The sequence below is a fragment of the Zerene cesonia genome, chromosome 18 (assembly GCF_012273895.1).
Source record: "Zerene cesonia ecotype Mississippi chromosome 18, Zerene_cesonia_1.1, whole genome shotgun sequence".
Classification (NCBI taxonomy): Eukaryota; Metazoa; Arthropoda; class Insecta; order Lepidoptera; family Pieridae; genus Zerene; species Zerene cesonia.
Genome location: NC_052119.1, coordinates 7,283,996 through 7,303,373, shown reverse-complemented (window position 1 = coordinate 7,303,373; position 19,378 = coordinate 7,283,996). Strand labels below are relative to the sequence as shown.

The 19,378-nt window shown below is 32.1% G+C and overlaps 1 protein-coding gene across 1 annotated transcript; it reads left to right on the top strand.

Annotated features, from left to right (window-relative positions):
* The first annotated feature begins 8,902 nt into the window (after positions 1 to 8,902).
* Positions 8,903 to 13,802, top strand: LOC119833981 (toll-like receptor 6). The gene has a single exon (XM_038358245.1). The coding sequence runs from the start codon at positions 9,078 to 9,080 to the stop codon at positions 13,110 to 13,112; it is 4,035 nt and encodes a 1,344-aa protein (XP_038214173.1). The 5' UTR covers positions 8,903 to 9,077; the 3' UTR covers positions 13,113 to 13,802.
* Positions 13,803 to 19,378: the final 5,576 nt, after the last annotated feature.

Below are 19,378 nucleotides of genomic sequence, written 5' to 3'. Positions count from 1 at the left end.
TTTTTCTAAGTCGTAGGAATCTCCCCTTCGCATAATTTACTTTAAAGTTCTGCGTTATAATAAGAAGAAATTATCTTTTTGAAAACCACATGGCCCCCTTTAATGTATGTATCAAGGCGACTCTATTTGCCTAAATTTAATGCACTTTAGGGGTGCATAACTTACTTTGGGTAATTATTTTGCAATAGGGTTACGCAGATGTTAACCCGAACGAACTTGCCTAAGAATTCCAAGGGACAAACTTTGTTCTCGAAATAATTAAATCGTAGCCCGACGTGTAAATAAAATATTGATAGAAGTATTGAATTCCTAACAAAGTTTATAAGAGAGCGAGATGATTTATGTTTCTCGTTTGTTTAATTTACTGTGCCTGTTGCGAATTTAATTTTCGATTCTATTTGAAAATTTTATAGCGTTTTAATTAAGTTTCAAATGATTAAGATATGCTCGTTGTATAGTAAAGGGTTTAGAAATTGTATATTATTTTACATTATAGATGCACACGATTGAATGATGGACTGGCCTTCTGCAATAATACTCCACGTAAACCTTTCCCTCAGGGAATGTTACAGACCCTTATACTCATTAATATATGTACGATTATTTACGTATTAAACATTTATTTCAAATCGATGAGGGTATGTGGTAACCCAACAGGAAAGCTGTTTAAAACAAAACAGAGCGAGCATTGGAATGTTCGGAAACTGTTTTATGTGAAATAAGCTTCAAAATACCTATAACCCGTACAAGTTATTTGTAATATATTGTAATGAAAGTAATATTGACAACGAGGCGATATCCGGTCGAATTGTGTCGAGTAATTTCGAACAATCGGAATGAAATCCGTTAATAGGAAAATGTAAAGGGTGAGTCTGGTCGGGCGCGTTGCTCCGCACAAAACCTAGCATTTCCAATTTCTACGTGACCTTTTTCACTCGGATGTCACATGAACATGTGTCACAAACGAGGTGTCTTTGTTCAACAAACGTAATTAGAAAATTCCCAAATGACGTCCTATTTTGCTTTTCGTCGGATTTCATGAGTTCCGCCCCTGGACTCGCAAATTAGTTTTGTTCCGGTTTGATCCATCTGAACCTCGGATGTGACAAGTTTGTATTCTGTATAGTGCTATTTATTTGGTATTATAGAGTTGCGCTTTAGTTTTAATTTAATTCGAATAAGCGGTTGTGTGATGCTTCATTTGGTTATACAGTATTTTATATCTAGATAGGTTATTATAATGTTCTAACATACTGTAGTGCAAAAAGACTTGAAGTAATAAAACATTTTTACATAGATCTGCTATTAAATACTCGTCAAATATAGTCTACAAGTCTTTTTATTATAATGTACAAATGATTTAAATAACAAATTTGATCGCAGTTCAATAAGAAATATACACCTAGGGTGCATTATAAAAATGAAATAGTGATAAACAATATTACATGGTAATGGTGTATTACTGTTTGCAAGATAAATGTTGACATGAACAATTGCCACTAGGGACATTTAAAAGAGGTGTATTGCATGTAACGACATTCTATTAAGCGTTTATCAGTTAGTCTAATAAATTACAAAATTCTCTTTCAGTGTTTTCATTTATCCGTGAAATAATACAATTGCCTCTCCCCGCAGTGTAGATTCGTAATTCACTAATTGTTTTAGATATTTTAACAAAGAAGTTCTAAAGAGAACAAATCCCCTGAGATGAAATTTAATTGTATGCAATGCTTTTTATCCAATTGATAATTAATGACATTATTTTCTCATTTTCTGCTTCGTTTAATTACGTTCTTACGTAATTGGACAGATGATACAAAAATTCTGGAATGTGAAAAATGTCGCTAAGATAATTAGTTTTTGATTGCTCATTAAAAGATAATTAGAATGTAAAATTGTTGTAATTTTATTATAAGGTGATTTTTCGTTTGTCTTCATACAATATAAACCGTAAAAAAATATTTTTAGAATGACTAATAAATAATATTATAACAAGTAACTACCCGTGTAATTTGTTATTATAACTTTTGTTAAAACGCGCAAATTTAAGACTAAACAATTAAAAATAAGAGACAGTGGGAAATATGATGAACAAATAATTATTAAATAAATAGCTTTTAGCCCGCGACTTCGTTGCATAAGAGCATGAATTGTGACGTAAAATGCAGTCATACTATTTCATTTTATTTTATATTAGGAAAATGAGAAATTAATAAAACTGTGTCCTCTTGAGTCCTATATATCTGTTAGAATGATTAGATCATTAATCTACAAAGCTGTAGCAGGTAATTAATTTGCATTATATCTTTTTTCACAGTTTTAATTAATTTGATATATAAAATTATTGTTCTAACAATTCTTTAATATTTTAACACGCTTAATTTAAAAATTAGAATGTCGAAATTTCCTGCAATTAAAGGTACAGAAAACCATGCATACTCAGCAAGCCATACAAAATTTTCATCTGAATTCTTCTTTATGACAGATTAATTTCGCACATTATTTGTATTTATTACAGCACATTAGGGTACAGAAAAGCCTGCTAAGCTTACCAACTAATATTTCAAATGCGCCGTGCATTAGAATGCACTCCAGAGATCCTTATGTCAGGAGCAAATGCTGAAATCGACAGGCGCAAAGATATGGAGCGTCTCTTCTCCAGTCAGCAAACCAAGCGTGTTATATGCTTGAAATATACACGACTTGGCGGTGTGCTTATCATTATTTTAAAACGTTATGGATTTAATATGACTTTTAACAATGGTTAGGTTATTGCTCACTAATAATTTTTTTACACACCACAATGATACTTTATTGATGTAGCAAAATCGGAAGCCTTATCGTTTCGCAGTGATCTCTAACAGGCAACCAAGTGGCAGACCGACCAACCGACAAGATTCACAACCACCAACAGTCAAACAGAACAGGTGTCGTTTATTTAATAATATAATGTTGCAGAGAAAAAAAGGGACAGATCAATAGATATTCCAATTAATATAATAGCACGACCAGAGGTTCATGCCTGCATACATTGTGTATAACGTTATATCACCCCTTTATTGCACCCCTTGATTCTTTATATTGACGTAATGTGATTACAGTAATTAGGACTGTAAATATTTTCATAATCAATACTGCGCGTATAGTGTAAAGTTTTTAATTTTGTAAACAGATCTGTTTGATTAGTACGGGTGATAGTGATTTTATAGTTTAGAAAAACTATGACATGAAACGGGTTTTCATAATTAAATACTAAACGAATTAAGTCTTTATTATATGTTTAACTTGCTGACCCGGCGAACATCGCGACGCCATTGATCTTTTTTCGACACATTTATCCGTATTTTTATCCTTTAAACCTTTCCTGGACTATTATGAATGCATCAAAACGAAAATTATCAAAATCGGCCAAGCCACTCTCGAGTTTTAGCGAGACTAACGAACTGCAATTGATTTTTATATATAAGAAAATGAAACCATAAAATAATTCATATATATTGTTTGTACATATACAAACTGTAACCCGCTGCTTAACCTGCGTGGAAAAACTTTCATCCCTTTATTATTGTGAAATCATTTTGTCTCCTTATAGGTAGAATGTAATGAAATACCTTTCATAATAACCTTCAAGGTAGAGAATAACTAATAAAGGAAAGGGCTGGGAAGGGTAAGGAAAAGGATATAGGCCTCCCGCTCCCCCCACTCACCGTACGAAACACCATAGCATGCTATTATTTCACGCCGGCTATCTCGGGGGATGTGGTATTTCCCCAGTGCGAATTGGCCCAATTCGTGCCGAAGCGTGCTCGACTCCCACATAAAATTTCTTAGCGGATGACTTTGCCATTGTAGCGATTTCCATGACAAATTTCAGCCCAATCCAGCAGTTTGGGCTGTGCCTTTATAGATAGACTAGACTAGACTAGACCTTTCCGTTTTATATAATATCAAGATCATTTTTTTTTTAATTATTTTTGTATATATCATTGTTTTAATCAGAAGTTATACCTCTTAAGTAAATTTAAAAGGTTTACTATAAAATAAAAAAAATAAAAGTAAATTTTCTAATGATGGTTATATATTTTAAAGTGAAAATCTTTATTTGACGTACATAATAGTTCAATAATCTATATAAAACTGTATAAACTATATAAAAATTTATGTTATAACATCAGCAATAAAGCATCGTAAAGAGGAAAACAAACGAAAAACATAGCAATATTCGACCCTAACCTCAAGGACTCTTGGTCGGTTAGCCGCAGTGATTGCCTTCAAACGATGCTCCTTTAACTATAAGTCACCTGAGGAAGTTACGGTCCAATTGAACGGTCTATTTAATATTTTTCATGCGGATCGTTAAAGCGATCGCTTCGATGTAGAAGTTTAATATAAGTACTGTGGGCTAATAGCAAAAACGTGACTTATGACGGAGGGCAATTTTGTAAGGACCTAGAAGGTGGTATACATACATTATAGTGGTCGGACCTGTGGTTTATGGTACAAAAAAAAATGTTCATTTGTTCTTAATAACATTACAAGACATACAGATGCAGTAGTTTTTGGTATTGAATGCAGTATCCTATTACTATTGATAAATGCGGAAGTAAATCTGTCCATATATCGAAATAAAAAATAAACAATTTAACAGCAGATATCGTCTTCAATTAGGTTTGTACTATGCCAATTTTCTATTATAAAATGGCCATTCCATTCCACTCATTCTGATAAAATAAGGGTAATGATTAAAATAACATGCATAAAAAATAATATCACATTGATCCAGTTATATGAATATTATAATATCGGCAATTTTCGATGCATTACAGATAAGCTTGTTGCATAAAACCTGATTTTATCGTCCTGTTAGCTGTTTAAATAACATTAACACGTATTAATTATCCATTATACACACGGTTTATATTTGATAATATAAAGTTTCATTTACTACACCTTAATACGATGTATGTAATAATTCAACTGCAAATCGTCAAATTTACGAAATTTTCCCATCGGCTAACGTCCTTTTCCTTACCCTTTCCAGTCCATTCCTTTATTCCTTTCTATCCCATAATTTCCTCTTTTCCTGCGATGCTTGCAATTACTTTGCAGAGGCGTAAGTCCCCTGCAAATGCTCGTGGGTGGTGGTGATCGGTTCACATCAAGCGAGCCACCAGAACATTCGTAATGTATATATATCTAATAGGTTTCTACTAGTATTATGTTTATTAAACGGTTTATTTGATTATGAAGTGAACGTTAGCAAGTGTGAACATCCCTTTTATTTTCATAGCAATTTACATCAATTCTATCAGTTATTGTATGTTAGTTGTATGTATGTTTGATATTTTGTGTACGTACTAAAAATATAAGTTGGATGTTTTTTCTTTACTTCTTTGTAACTGTACTTTATCACTACTGAGTTGTTTTCAATTAATTTTAATGCTATGCGGATTCTTAAAAGCATAAGATCTAACGCACACAACTTGTATTCGTGTATCCTTTATATTCATAATATAACATTTTGCTTATTCACCTTCAAATTCCTTATATTTAGCTTATGATTAATAACATAAAATTAGACCCTGCTTCGTTCCACCTTTAAAAACAATCTCACAATTTCGAATAACAAACGATGTTATTCAAAGATTATCACATGAAAATGACTAATGACTTTGGATTCCGTTCTTCTGCATGTTAATTGTATGAAGCGCTCCTAACACTAATTTACACTATGTTTATTTAACTATTGACAATGTTAGATATTCACGTAACATTCATAGTTTGTACAAATTTAACCCATAGCTCTCAGTAATAAAGGTTAGGAAATTTTTAGTAAATGCAATGAGATGTTTGTCAAAATAGATCAAGCCGGGTTACTTTGTCACTTCAGCTTCGCTTCTGACAGATGAATTAATTTTTCATCTTGATGAGTATTGAGTAAACAAAGGGACTAGGGAAGGAAGGTTTATATACGCCATGTGTTTTCTAGAATGCCATATGATAATATTTTCTTGTGTTTGGTTTCACGCGAGTATTATACATTTAGAAATTAAAAACTTTTCAACGGATTTTAAACGCGATTTATTCATTATATTATTAACCCGACGTTTAGAACACTTTACAGCGAGCGTGGTCACGGGGAGACTGAGATGTTAATAATATAATAAAACGTCGGGTTAATAATATAATGAATAAATCGCGTTTAAAATCCGTTGAAAAGTTTTTAATTTCTAAATGCCATATGATAAGTTAATGTCGTGTTTGCTTTGTACGTGGATTGATATTACTAACTCTTTATTGATTAACTATTTTGTATCTTCGAGCTTTCATTTCTAAACATTTATAGATATTTTTTAAAGAGAAAAAAAACTTATAAATGATTAGTAACAAAATATGATAAAATTTCAAACAGCGCGTTTAGAAATTTTACAGAAGCCAAAGAATGTGCGGCAAGTTTACAGTAAACGTTGTATATCACGGTGTAGCGACAAAATGGAAATGTGTAGTACTACGGAAACTCATTTGAATGCCATGCTAAGACATGCAGTGACTTGAGAGGAATGTCATGGTACGGTGGATCTTTATCGCGAGGACGTTCATGTCTTTCCACCGTTTGCAGCATATGATATGTTGGTAGGAAGTTTATTTGTTGCAAAATTGGCATAGTTAGAGGACTTTTTAGGAGTTCTAGAGGATATGGTATGGGGATGCTTAAGAAGGTTCTATGAGCATACACTATAGATTAACATCATTGTTGTTTTTACAATAGATAATCCAACATTTGATCTTAATGAATTCTACATAGAACAACATCTAAAAAGTTTAGACGTAGGTACGTTATATAATCCAGGTTATTTCTTGTTATTAACAACTAACGTAAACAGAAATGCAAGCAGTTTTATGGGTGAGAGGTTGATTAAAACCATGAGACGGTAGAGCTATAATAATACTAGGCCTGGCTTGCATTTAATCTTATAACGGTTCGAGTATTATTATATCATTATTAGATCATTAAGTGATTGATAATATCGCAACGTTCTGAAGTTACGTTATGTGAGAATAAACATTTATATTATGTTATATTGGTTTAATGATCGATTCCAAATATTATTTAGTATTTTACTATATTTTTAAGTAAAAATAATTTTTCAATTACTAGTCTCGCGGTTTCGTCGGCGTCCGTATCCCGAAGGAATATTGCAATAAAAAGTTCCTTATATGCTATTGCAGACGTCCAGCTATCTACATACGAAATTTCATTGCAATCGGTTCAGTAGTTTTTGACCAGTCACACATATCCTTACAAACTTTCTCATTTATAATGTTAGTAGGATAATAATAAATAATGCATTCTAACTTAAAATTTCAATAAATTAACGATATATTACGTAACAGGAAAGCAAGTTCTCTATACCTAGCTACTGAATAAAATAAGGTGTTAAAAATACGATGAAACGCGTCTACTATATAAACCATCAGCTAGAACGTGTTAATGGTAATATCGAATACGTAATTCTTTTGATGCTGAATTATTTATATCTCAAAGTAGTCGAAACAATAATATCGGAGATCCGGTTGGGGGTATCTATTTTTATTGTTTTAGATAATGATATGTGATAAGCATAATACTCGTGGTTCAGACGTGATGTAGACAAAGATCATAATGTGTTTGATGGTAATTTGAAATTCACGGAGAGAACGTCTATTTTCTTTATTTTAGTGATGTTTTATTGCAATATAAAGTATGTAGATTTGAATAATGAGGTTATTTTACCTTGTTATTGGATTCCGTTTTTGTTATATAATTTCCTATTTAACTGTAACATATAATGTTTTTGAAAATATTTCTGGGTGTGCCGGATTGATTATTGGTTTTATTGTTCTGAGGGAGAAGCTACCGACAACCGAAACACAGTTCCCAATTAGTTCGCTAGTGAGTAGGTCGTATAAGAAATGTACTTGATTTTATATCAATAAATATGTTTTTATTTTATTTATTACCTTAGCGAATCACATTTTCGCATATCATATTTTTATTATTATGACATCGATTTGCTTATCATATGCTATAACAGCATGTATTGCAGTTTGTTTTTCTAAAATTAGAACTTTCTTATTCGCTCCTAGTCATATTGCACATTTTATACAACATGTAAGGAACACATAAAACTGACCCAACGCCTACTTTTAAAACTCACTGAAGTGCCAACAGTAAGTTATAAGGTTATGGCAAAAATTTAAAAAGTGTTCAACGACTTTTCACACCAAACTGTATAATAAAAGTTAGCAAGTAATTTTCATCTCCATATAAGAGCACACGTTAACTTCACAAGCATGTGGTGCCCTAGAAACTATTTTGTGAGGCTTTTATCTCATTTTCGCGCGAAGTGAAAAGTTTTGCAAAGTTCCTCATACAACAGGTGCTTGCGATGTCGAGATATTAGTCCCTTTTTTAAAGAGCGTTACCCGAAAAGCATTTCCATATTCAAAGGGCTATATTTCTTCTCTTGCAAAGTGGTATGTAACATCATAATGTGGGAATACTCTCACAAAGTTTCCTTTCATATGACAGTTTAAAATAATGCCCATTCTCCATGCAAAACTCCTCAAAAATTGTGAAACAAAATTACGCTCTCAACTCCGTACAATTATTTATGTCTAAATTAATGAATTTCACCGCTGAACAGAATTTTATAAGCAAAGTAACACCTTTGATTGTAACTCGTCGAAACTTTTATCTCATTTTGTTTATTATAAGCGCTCGATACAACCGCTCGAGAATAATTCAGCGGCGTATGCACCCTCAGTAATGCCTATGGGATGAAGTTTCTTCAGACGTTGAGCGGGAAGCCGCGGGGCGTCAGGCGTCGCAGGGCGGAGCTACGAAGCGCCGCTCAGTCGGTGGGCAGCCGTCACACGCGTTAGTCGCCCATCGCAACCGCGCTACACGCTGTTATGCCACGCGATCCGCGATGTTATTTCCAACGTGTGAATATTTATGACGCGATCAACCATTACGCCTCATCATAAATGGCACTGCAGAATTCGATGCCTCGCATATCGCAAACATTCATAAAATGCCAATAATACAAACTATTGTGAAAAAACTTGATCTTCGAAGTTTTAGTCATTTAATAGTGTATGTGCTGTTGTATTACTATGTCGTCGAAAGGAGTTCAGCGTCCGAAATGCCACACGAGTGCGCCTACCGCAGTTCCGAAACGGAAACGTCGGAAAATGCGGTGTTATTTTGCAAGATTCGAACGATAAGTAGTTTGGATCACCTGCTACAAAACATCAGTCGAACCTATCTGGACGATGTCATTTCGTTACACGTTCAGTGTAGTGAAATACTCTTCTTCGAAAGTACGCTCTCAACCCACTCCGATAAGGCATCTGGAAAAAATTCTAATCTTGGAAAGCTAAGGAATCTCATAGTAGACAAATGTAAAATACGTCAGATCCCCGCGAGAGCCTTTGAAAATTTCAAAGACCTTAAACGACTACACGTGACAACGCACAACAGTGAATGGTCTGCGATGACTATGGAGTTACATGAACAAGCATTTATGGGTTTAAGTGAGTTGATTGAATTAGATTTAAGTGACAATAATATTTGGAGCACGAAAACGGATACGTTTTGCTCTCTGTACAGTTTGAAAACTCTGAACTTTACCAAAAATCATTTGCAGAATATAAAGACATTAGGCTTTTCAGACTCTTTACGTGAACAAAATTTAAGTGTGAAAAGTTGTAATTTAGTTTTAGAAACCCTTGATATGTCATTCAACGATTTGATTGTTGTACCAGATTATAGTTTGTCAAAGTTAAGATCTTTATCAAAGTTGTATTTGCAAAATAATGCTATATCCACTTTAGAAGATGAGGCATTTAAAGGTTTAATAAGTTTAGAGGTTCTCAATTTATCCAACAATTTTTTAAGCAGCGTTTCGATAGATATTTTCACGGATACGAAGCATTTAAAAGAAATTAATTTGAGCAACAATACCCTTAATGTTTTGCAACCAGGATTGTTTTCGGATATGGAACAACTTCAAATACTGGATTTGTCTCATAACGAATTAACTAGTCAGTGGATAAATAAGGGTATATTCATAGGTTTATTGCGTATGGTTATTTTAAATGTTTCTTATAATAAATTAAATAAGATTGATCGTTATACGTTTCAGGATTTGTATAGTTTGCAAAAGTTAAATTTGGAACATAATGATATAGTATCAATTGACGAACATTCTTTTGAAGAGTTGCGAAATTTACATTCTCTAACGCTATCACACAATAAACTTTTTCATATTCACACTCACTTATTTACTGATCTGCATGTGTTGCACGAGTTGTTTCTAGATAACAATAAAATTAAGCACATAGACGAGAATGCATTTGATAACATAACAACAATAGAGGATTTGAGTTTGAACGATAACGTGCTATCATCAATTCCTGTTTCGATTCGTAAATTGCGTTCTTTGAGGTCCCTAGATATCGGTAATAATAATATAACACATCTGAGTCGAGAGAATTTTCACGGCTTGAATGAACTTTTCGGTTTACGACTCGTTGACAATAAAGTGACGAGTCTTAATGAAAATACTTTCGAGCATTTGCCACAACTGCAGGTACTAAATTTAGCATCGAACAAAATTAAATTCGTAGCTCAAGGGTGTTTTCGTAAAAACGTAAATTTAAAGTTACTACGCATGGATGGAAACGATATTACAGAAATCGATGGTATTTTTAATACATTAAACAGTCTAGTATGGTTAAATATATCGGCTAATCAAATATCGTCATTTGACTTTTCGCATTTTCCAAGTAGCCTAGAGTGGTTAGACTTGCATATGAACTCGATAAATAGTTTCTTCAACAACGACATGTTTTCAAATACAAATATAAAATTATTAGATTTAAGTTACAATAACATAACTCAAATTACAGTAACCTCTATACCAAAAACAGTGGAAAAGCTTTATTTGAACGATAATAACATTAACCATATTCAAGTAGGTTCTTTTTCGAAATTACGAAAGCTGTCAACTGTAACGTTAAATAATAATAAACTTATACAATTTGACATAAATGCTTTCAGGTTAGATCAAATAGATGACGATAGCGACTTGCCCGAGTTCTTTATAAGTGGAAACCCATTTGTTTGTGACTGTTCAATGGAATGGATTCAACGCATCAATTATTTGAGTCACAGTCGACAATACCCACGTGTGTTGGATCTTGATAAAGCCTTTTGTTCGTTGGTACATTCGCGCGCAAAAGAAAAAAAGGTGATAATAGATATGTCACCCTCGGACTTTCTCTGTCCATATGAAAGTCATTGTTTCGCTCTATGTCATTGTTGTGACTTTGTGGCTTGCGATTGTGAAATGATTTGTCCCAATAACTGTAAATGCTATCATGATATCACGTGGAATGCAAATGTCGTTGATTGTTCCAACGCGGGCTACACCCAAGTACCAGATAGAATACCTATGGATGCAACAGAAATATATTTAGATGGAAATCATATACAGAATTTAGGGAACCACGTGTTTATTGGTAAAAAGAAATTACAGGTTTTATATTTAAATAACACAGAACTGAAGGAAGTTAACAATCAAACTTTTAAGGGAATTGATTCCTTGACTGTTTTACATTTGGAAAATAATAAGTTAGTTGAGCTCAAAGGCGACGAATTCGTTCATTTAAATAATTTAAATGAGTTATATTTAGATCACAACGCAATAGAACACGTGGCCAGTAATACATTTTCTTCTTTAAATTCGCTCTCTGTACTTAAAATCGATGATAATAAACTTATCAACTTTTTTCCTTGGAAATTGTTAGCATCCTCATCTAAGGCTATTGCTCACGTTTCAATCGAAGGAAATCGATATTCTTGCGATTGCAAAAGTATAGCTGAATTGGATTCGTGGCTACGTAAGGACCCCGGTGATCCTGAAAAAATGCTGTGCAGTGATAGTCAAGGAAATCCTACGAAAATCACTATCGCTTCCGTTTTAAGCCATTGCAAAGAATATATGGGATCTGTAAACGACCCAACTATTTTGAAAGATGAAATTGTATCAAAATCAGTTTTTCTACCCGATAGCTATTTTGCGATCGCTTGCGGTATAATAATAATAATTGTATTGATTTGCTTAATAGGTGCTATCTTCTATGCTTTTAGATACGACGTAAGTGACTGGCTCTACACTAAGTATGGTGTCCCATTATTTAAAGAACAAACGTGCCCCAATGTCGAGCATATTTTAGAAGGTCACTCTAATCACATGTATGAATATTATGTGATATGTAATACCAAAGATACTAGTTTTGTACATCATAATATTATGTCAGAAATAGAATTTAGAAAAATGTCAGCAAGAAGGCTTTCAATGAATGAGGCTACACTGAATATTTTAACATTAGATAGCTTTTCAAAATGCTCGAAATTATCCAAACGTCTTCTCATTGTCTTAACAACGAATTTCATCTGTAACGATTTATGCGACATTCATTTTAAAAACATGTTTTATAGTTACTTAAAGTCATTGAACAGAAGCGAAATAAATAAAATTATATTCATAAAAATAGTGGATAATAATCAAATAAACGACGAACTTGGTTTTGTGTTAGACAAGTTTAAAAATATATCGTGGAATGATCCTCGTTTTTGGGATAAATTCGTGGCTTTATTGAATTCGACGGACACTATTATAACGGTAAAAGGATCAGAGAAGAGCGTATTTAAGAAGTCATTACGCAAGACCCCAACATTGAGGTACACGACAATGCCTGTCTCAAACGATAGTTGCTCAAAGCAGAATTTCACGAATTCTTTACAATTCTCTAAGAGAAACCAGGACGAGTCTTCACATAATGAAAGCTCGCCTTCATCTGACAACATGTACGGGGAAGGGAACAATTCGAACAATAGTTACATGTCGATCGACAACAGGACGTGTCCTCGGTTTAATTATGAGCTCAGGAAATCCCCTAGCAGTGGTCATGTCTACTCTAGGGTGGAAGATATTTCTCCAACCATACCCCGCTCTATTACGAGCAATACTTCTGCTAACGGGCGTACTTACTACGTTTGATCGATAATGCTTACTTTCAAGTATTTTATTACTTATTCTTCTATTGTTATGCACTTATTCAAAATATTTGTCCTCCATTCACACTTATCACACAAAATGTACATAATCTGCTTCTACCATAAACATTTGTCAATTTTATAATACGTAATGCATGTTGGATGCAGAGCAATTTTGAAGTAAGTAAAGAAACAATATCCTGTACAAAATCCAAGTGGAAATGTTAAGTCTGATAAGAAACACTATTCGAAATGTATTATTATTATTGTGGATCATGTTCACATACACACTGTAAAAGAACACCAAGTTGGTTAAGATAATTCGTATTAGTAATTAACGATAAATATTTGTAATTGATTCATGATATGTATGACAATTATATGCTTTTATCTTTTAATGCTTCGTTTGATATATTTTAAAAACTAATAATATAATATTATATTCTTATTTAAAATTAAAAAAAAGATAATATATTTTATTACGAAAACAACTATTACCATACTTTCTTTTTTGATAATTGAAAAATTATAACTTTCCGTGTTTTATGGTTTTTATTTGATGTTACATTAAATGTATTATTTTATCCTGTGCTTAAATAGATGTAAGTCATATTTAAATGTATATAGAGGATATGTTTGCAATGTTATTGTTTATATTGGTGGTCGTTTGCTTAACTTTATTAATGTTTAACTAAGCTAAATCGTGATACTAGATATAATAATTATAAATTTGAAAATAAATGTAATTTTTGGATTGTAATTATTAGTCTTAATGGAAATTATTGTTTTGTATAAAAGTGTACAAAGGTATCTTGAAAACATAATAAAATTATACTGACGTTTTTTATACTCATTCAGTGTTTTATTGTTCTCATGGAAATATAGTAAAGCATTTCAGTAATTTACGAAGCCAATTATTAATGCCCATTGTCCTTTATTAAAATGCGCTTTTATAATTATTCTGAAGTGAAGTGCATGTGTTTTATCATTTTAGGTATTCAATTACTGTTCAAAAATAAATTTTGAATGGGAAATGTACTAAATATCAACGGGAGTATGAAAAATGAACGCACTCAATTGAAATCTGTAATCTAGGTCAATTATTATAATCACAGAGAACCGAGATAAATAGATAAACAAAATGATATGGAAGAATTTAAAATCATAGAAAACCTTATTTTTAAATATACGCTATAAAAATAATGTTAAATTGTTTTAAACGATTTTACTTAGAATATGGAATTAACAATAATAAAACATGTGTGATAAAGGAAAATTAATTATCAATTTATTATATTCTTATAAAAAGAATACACTCATTTTACACATAGAATTTCGATATAAAACAGTAATAATACTTGAAACAGAAAAAATAAAGTGTAGGAAAATTAGCAAATGTGGTTTTTCATCTTTTAATGTCCACCAACTGGATTATTTGAATTTCTTATGGTCATTAATGAGAAATAACATAATATTGTAACCAACACTCTTATTGTTACATTAGATTGTTACATAAAACTTGTTTTATATTTAAGGTATTATGTTAAGTTCATACTAAACATAACTATAGGTAATTGTAATATAAAACTGAAATAAATATTTGAATAGAATACTAACTCCTATGTGATTGTGTGCTCTTCATGCTTGTAGGACGGGATAGTTGCATGGATTGATATTATTTAAAAAAAAAACAACGTTATAGTTTCTTGCCGGCTCTTGTCTGTAGAAACTGATTACCGAACCGGTGATAAATGTTATAACTGTGTAATATGACGACTCAAAAGTACTTCTATAGGATGTGTAGTTTAATGAATACATGTTTGAGTTTGAGTTTGATGGGCAATTAAGAAAAATATACTTACAAATATTCTTAGTTTATAAGTATACACAAGTTTATATAGACTATATAAAATTTTATATACATTGGTTATTCTGTCGTTTGGCCAAATTATTTGAAAGGAAATCTGAAATAAAAGAAAAAAGATAAAGCCTCATCTATATTCTTATTGATTGATCTATATTCTAACGCTGTTAAACTTATTAAAAAAACTAGCTGCGCCCCGCGGTTTCACCCGCGTAAGTCCATATTCCGGCAAATTTTTATCTCGATATTCCTCTATCGGGATAAAAATTTACCTATATGTTATTCCAGTTGTACCAAATTTCATTGCAATAGACTAAGTAGCTTTTTGCATGAAAGAGCAACAAACACACACACAACCTTACAAACTTTCGCTTTTATAATATTAGAAGGATAGGATGTGATTTTAGAAAATCGTAATTCATTGCCATAACTTTAAGTATGCATTATAGAGATAGTACCCATCTGTATTAATATTATACAGATGCTTTCGTTTTGTCTCACAAACTGCTTAACCAAGAAATCTCTATATCCAGAAAGCTATATCCTGTAGGTACATGGTAGCCGCTTATACAACCAAGAAAAAGCTTAATACCCAATAGGTTTTCTGTTCTTATAAGACATCATCATCATCAGTCCATATATGTCCCCACTGCTGGGACACAGGCCTCCTATGAGGGTTCAGGCCATAATCCACCACGCTGGCCAAGTGCGGGTTGGCAGATGTCACATGTCGTCGAACTTTTTTAATTCTCGGACATGCCGGTTTCCTCACGATGTTTTCCTTCACCGTTTTTTAAGCAGTGGTGATGCTATCTACATGCGCAGATAAATTGAAAAAAATCAATTTATTTCCTGTACGCTCGCCCGGTCTCGAACCCCGACTTATCAATTTTGAAGTCCGAGGTTCTCACCACTGAGCCACCACTGCTTATAAGACATAATGATTGCTATTAGAAATTTAATAAGCAGTGCTGTTAAAATTCTAATTAATATTATAAATGTGATTACGTGTTTATTTGTCCTTCTTTCAAGTCACAACGTAGCGGTTATACATGATTATTGTTTCTGGAGCTAGATGGAATGACGCAGGAATGATACTTTTTACCTCAGGAAACCATATCATTCCTAAGGTTATTTCCTTAATGGGCGAAGCCAAGGGCGTTAAACCTGTATAACATACTTTTCGTACATTCAAAGATAAATTTTAATTTTTCAGTCTGCCCATTAGTTTATGTCATTTCAACATTAGAATTTTAAGAAAATTAGAATTTGATAGGGGTCGCTGCTCATATTATTACGAGACGCTCCCCCCTGATGTCAAGATTTCTGTTTTATATATATGTATTCTATCTACTAAGTCAGCTCATACCCTGTCTGTATACCAAATTTCATCAAAATCCGTTCAGTTGTTTCAGTGTGATTGACGGACAAACATCTAAACTGTAATCAAACAAATAAAATGCTGTTTTCTCTGTTTATTTTTTGTGTGCAATAAAGAATTTATTATTATTTATGTCTCCCATTTCTGGGGTTTGTTTACTAGGGGCACGGGCAATTCAACCAAGAGTCCCAAGCTACTTATTATTAAATAAACAAACTATCACATTTGTTATATTAGTGTGATACTTTCAAAGGCTTACTACCAAGTCAAATACAATTTATTTGTCTCTGCTCTCCTATTAGAAAATTATTTTGGTGTTTTAATTTTACTGTACTGTCAACAACTACCTCATAATAATTATTCATCAATAAATTAATTATGATTAATGGTACGAATCTGTCGACGCCATAATCTTAACACCCAATTAGATTTAAATATTCTAATCAGAATCCTCAGCATTACATTTCTTCAATCAATTAACTAGTTTCCTAAGTTGGTTATTTATTGTTTTTTGCATATTTAAACATCATATATTAACTATCGCGACTTAATAAAATTCATATTTCTTAAATATTTTCACTGATTTTAATAATATTGTAGAATTTGAGATTGGAATAAGATTAACGTATGTTTTATGTTTCATTACCTATATATACTAGATATCTATTTTAACAAGAAGATGATTGAAGATTAATCTATACTTTTCTGTATAGTTGACCGGTTTCAACAATACTATTTCAATTCCCAATTGTTTATATTATATTGTTACACGAGTAAATATTTAGACTGAATTAATCATAGCATAATTGTCTACCAAAGTCCAATGGATGGTTTGTTTTCATAATATAATGTTTGTCTTATCAATGGTTAGACAAAGCGTTATTGTGAACGAATAAAATATTGCTGTGTTTAACAGAGACAGAGCTTTGTTGCGTTATTTTAAATAAAATACAAAATTATAATATGTGAAGTAGATGTTATCTGTAGAAAACGAAACTGAAGAAGTCTGTCGATAATTTAATATAACATTTTTGTAACCTAAATAAAAACAAATTATAACACTATGAAGCAAACGGATGCAGTAAAATTTATTAAACAATAAACAATAATATCATTTGTATATTGCTTTGCCCAAGTATAAAAAAGACTAAGAAAAATGAGAAACAAACACTTTATAATGTTACTAGTACTTTATAATCAGTACCATACTCATATAAGTTATTATCGAACCAGAAACTTGTTTATACATCGATAGTTCCTTTACTAACCATTAAATAACATTTATAATTAAATGAGTCTAATCGTTCAACAAGATCGTGCCATCATGGAATACTATGTATTCTAGTCAAATATTGTGGAAATAATTGTTTTTAATGACAAAACCTTAGACATAACCAATTTTGTTATTCAAAATTGGCATGGAAAGTCACACTAAAGTAGGTCTTACATTTAGCATAGTGTTAAATATATGCGTGACTTATATAGTGTTCTTAAGTGTGACTCAATTACATGTTTCTCTTATTTTAAGTATGCTAATACATGTCTATGGCACTGAGAATTTTGCTTCGATATTTGTTGAAACACCCACGTTCACACAAATTGAACTGTTAACTTTCTGAGAAACACTTTTGTTTAATTACTGGTAGCTCAAACTTAGAGTACCTAATTCCAATTGGCGTTTGTTGTTTATTAATTTCCTAGTAATTCTGATGTATTTTCAATAGAGTGGTGTTATATCAAAAGTTTTGCAACGGTTGTTTGTGCTTAAGATCTACAGATATAACTTCGGTCTCAGTTTTCTAGCAAAAATCGGGGTTCAAGACAACACAAGCGCGAAAACATTTAAAAGATTATGAAACTGGTTTTTATATCACCTTAGCTCCAATCAAAAAGTGCGAAACAGTCAGCCTGCGTGGTGAATTGATAGCTAAACAGGCATAAGACGTTTATGTCCCCCCACTAGGAATAAGTGTCTGATGATGATGAATGATGATATGAAAGTACTTTTATTTTAAAAAGTAAATACGTCAGTGTATCTACATACATAATATTTATTTTAGAATTGAGTAGAAATATGTAATATATTCTATTGGCCCTGCGTGATACCCGTTGATTGTTCTAATATTGTTTATCATTTTTATAGCAAGTAAATAAATATATTATGACATTTAGTAAGACTTCGATAATGTTAGACACTAACGCACTTATATTTAATCTACTTATTTTAATATTCCACGTGTCACTCATGTGGCCTTCACAATATACGCCTATTAAGTCCATTATCATATCATAGATATCATGTCGGATAAACTACTTCGAACCCGCCCTAACCCTTAACGATATCCAAACAAATAATTAACAGTTAGTACCATACAATTCCGATTTAATATACTAACCTGCATGGATTCCCCCATCGGCTGCCAATTTTAATCGGATGACATTTGCATTGGATCGCATAATTACGATCAGGATTGGAAAACTCTCACGGGACCAAATTCGTATTAGTTTTGACGTAGCGTGATGGATGCGTCACTATCTCCTGACGAATCTTGTGACTGGGTCCCGCTGATGTAGGAATAATTTGATCGTATGATTGCGCTTGATAATCGAATACGAAAGGTATTATACAGATCGTTATCTTCTATTTCATTGAAAGGAGTATATTATCACATGAATTACAGTTTAATGTATTATTATTTAGCTATTATTTCATATTATTCATCACGAGTCCACCACTAATATAATCATCACTACGAGATATCAGATTCTGATAAATTACAATAAATGTAAACCAGAAACTTTTTTATACATCGATAAGTTCAATTGTACAAATAGCAAAAGTTATTGTTTTTTTAATCTACTTGAAAAAAGGAGGATGTATTTCGACTGTATTTTCTGACATTTTTGACAATTCGACTGTTTCTTTTTCGTGTTTGTTAATATTTACTTGGTGAATCGATTTTTACGATTCTTTTTTATTTGAAAATTGGTGCGTGCCATGTCCCATTTAAACTTAGTCTAGTTA

What these genes read in the sequence shown, in the direction of transcription:
- LOC119833981 (XM_038358245.1), top strand. Translation starts at nt 9,078, where the DNA reads ATGCCAATAATACAAACTATTGTGAAAAAACTTGATCTTCGAAGTTTT.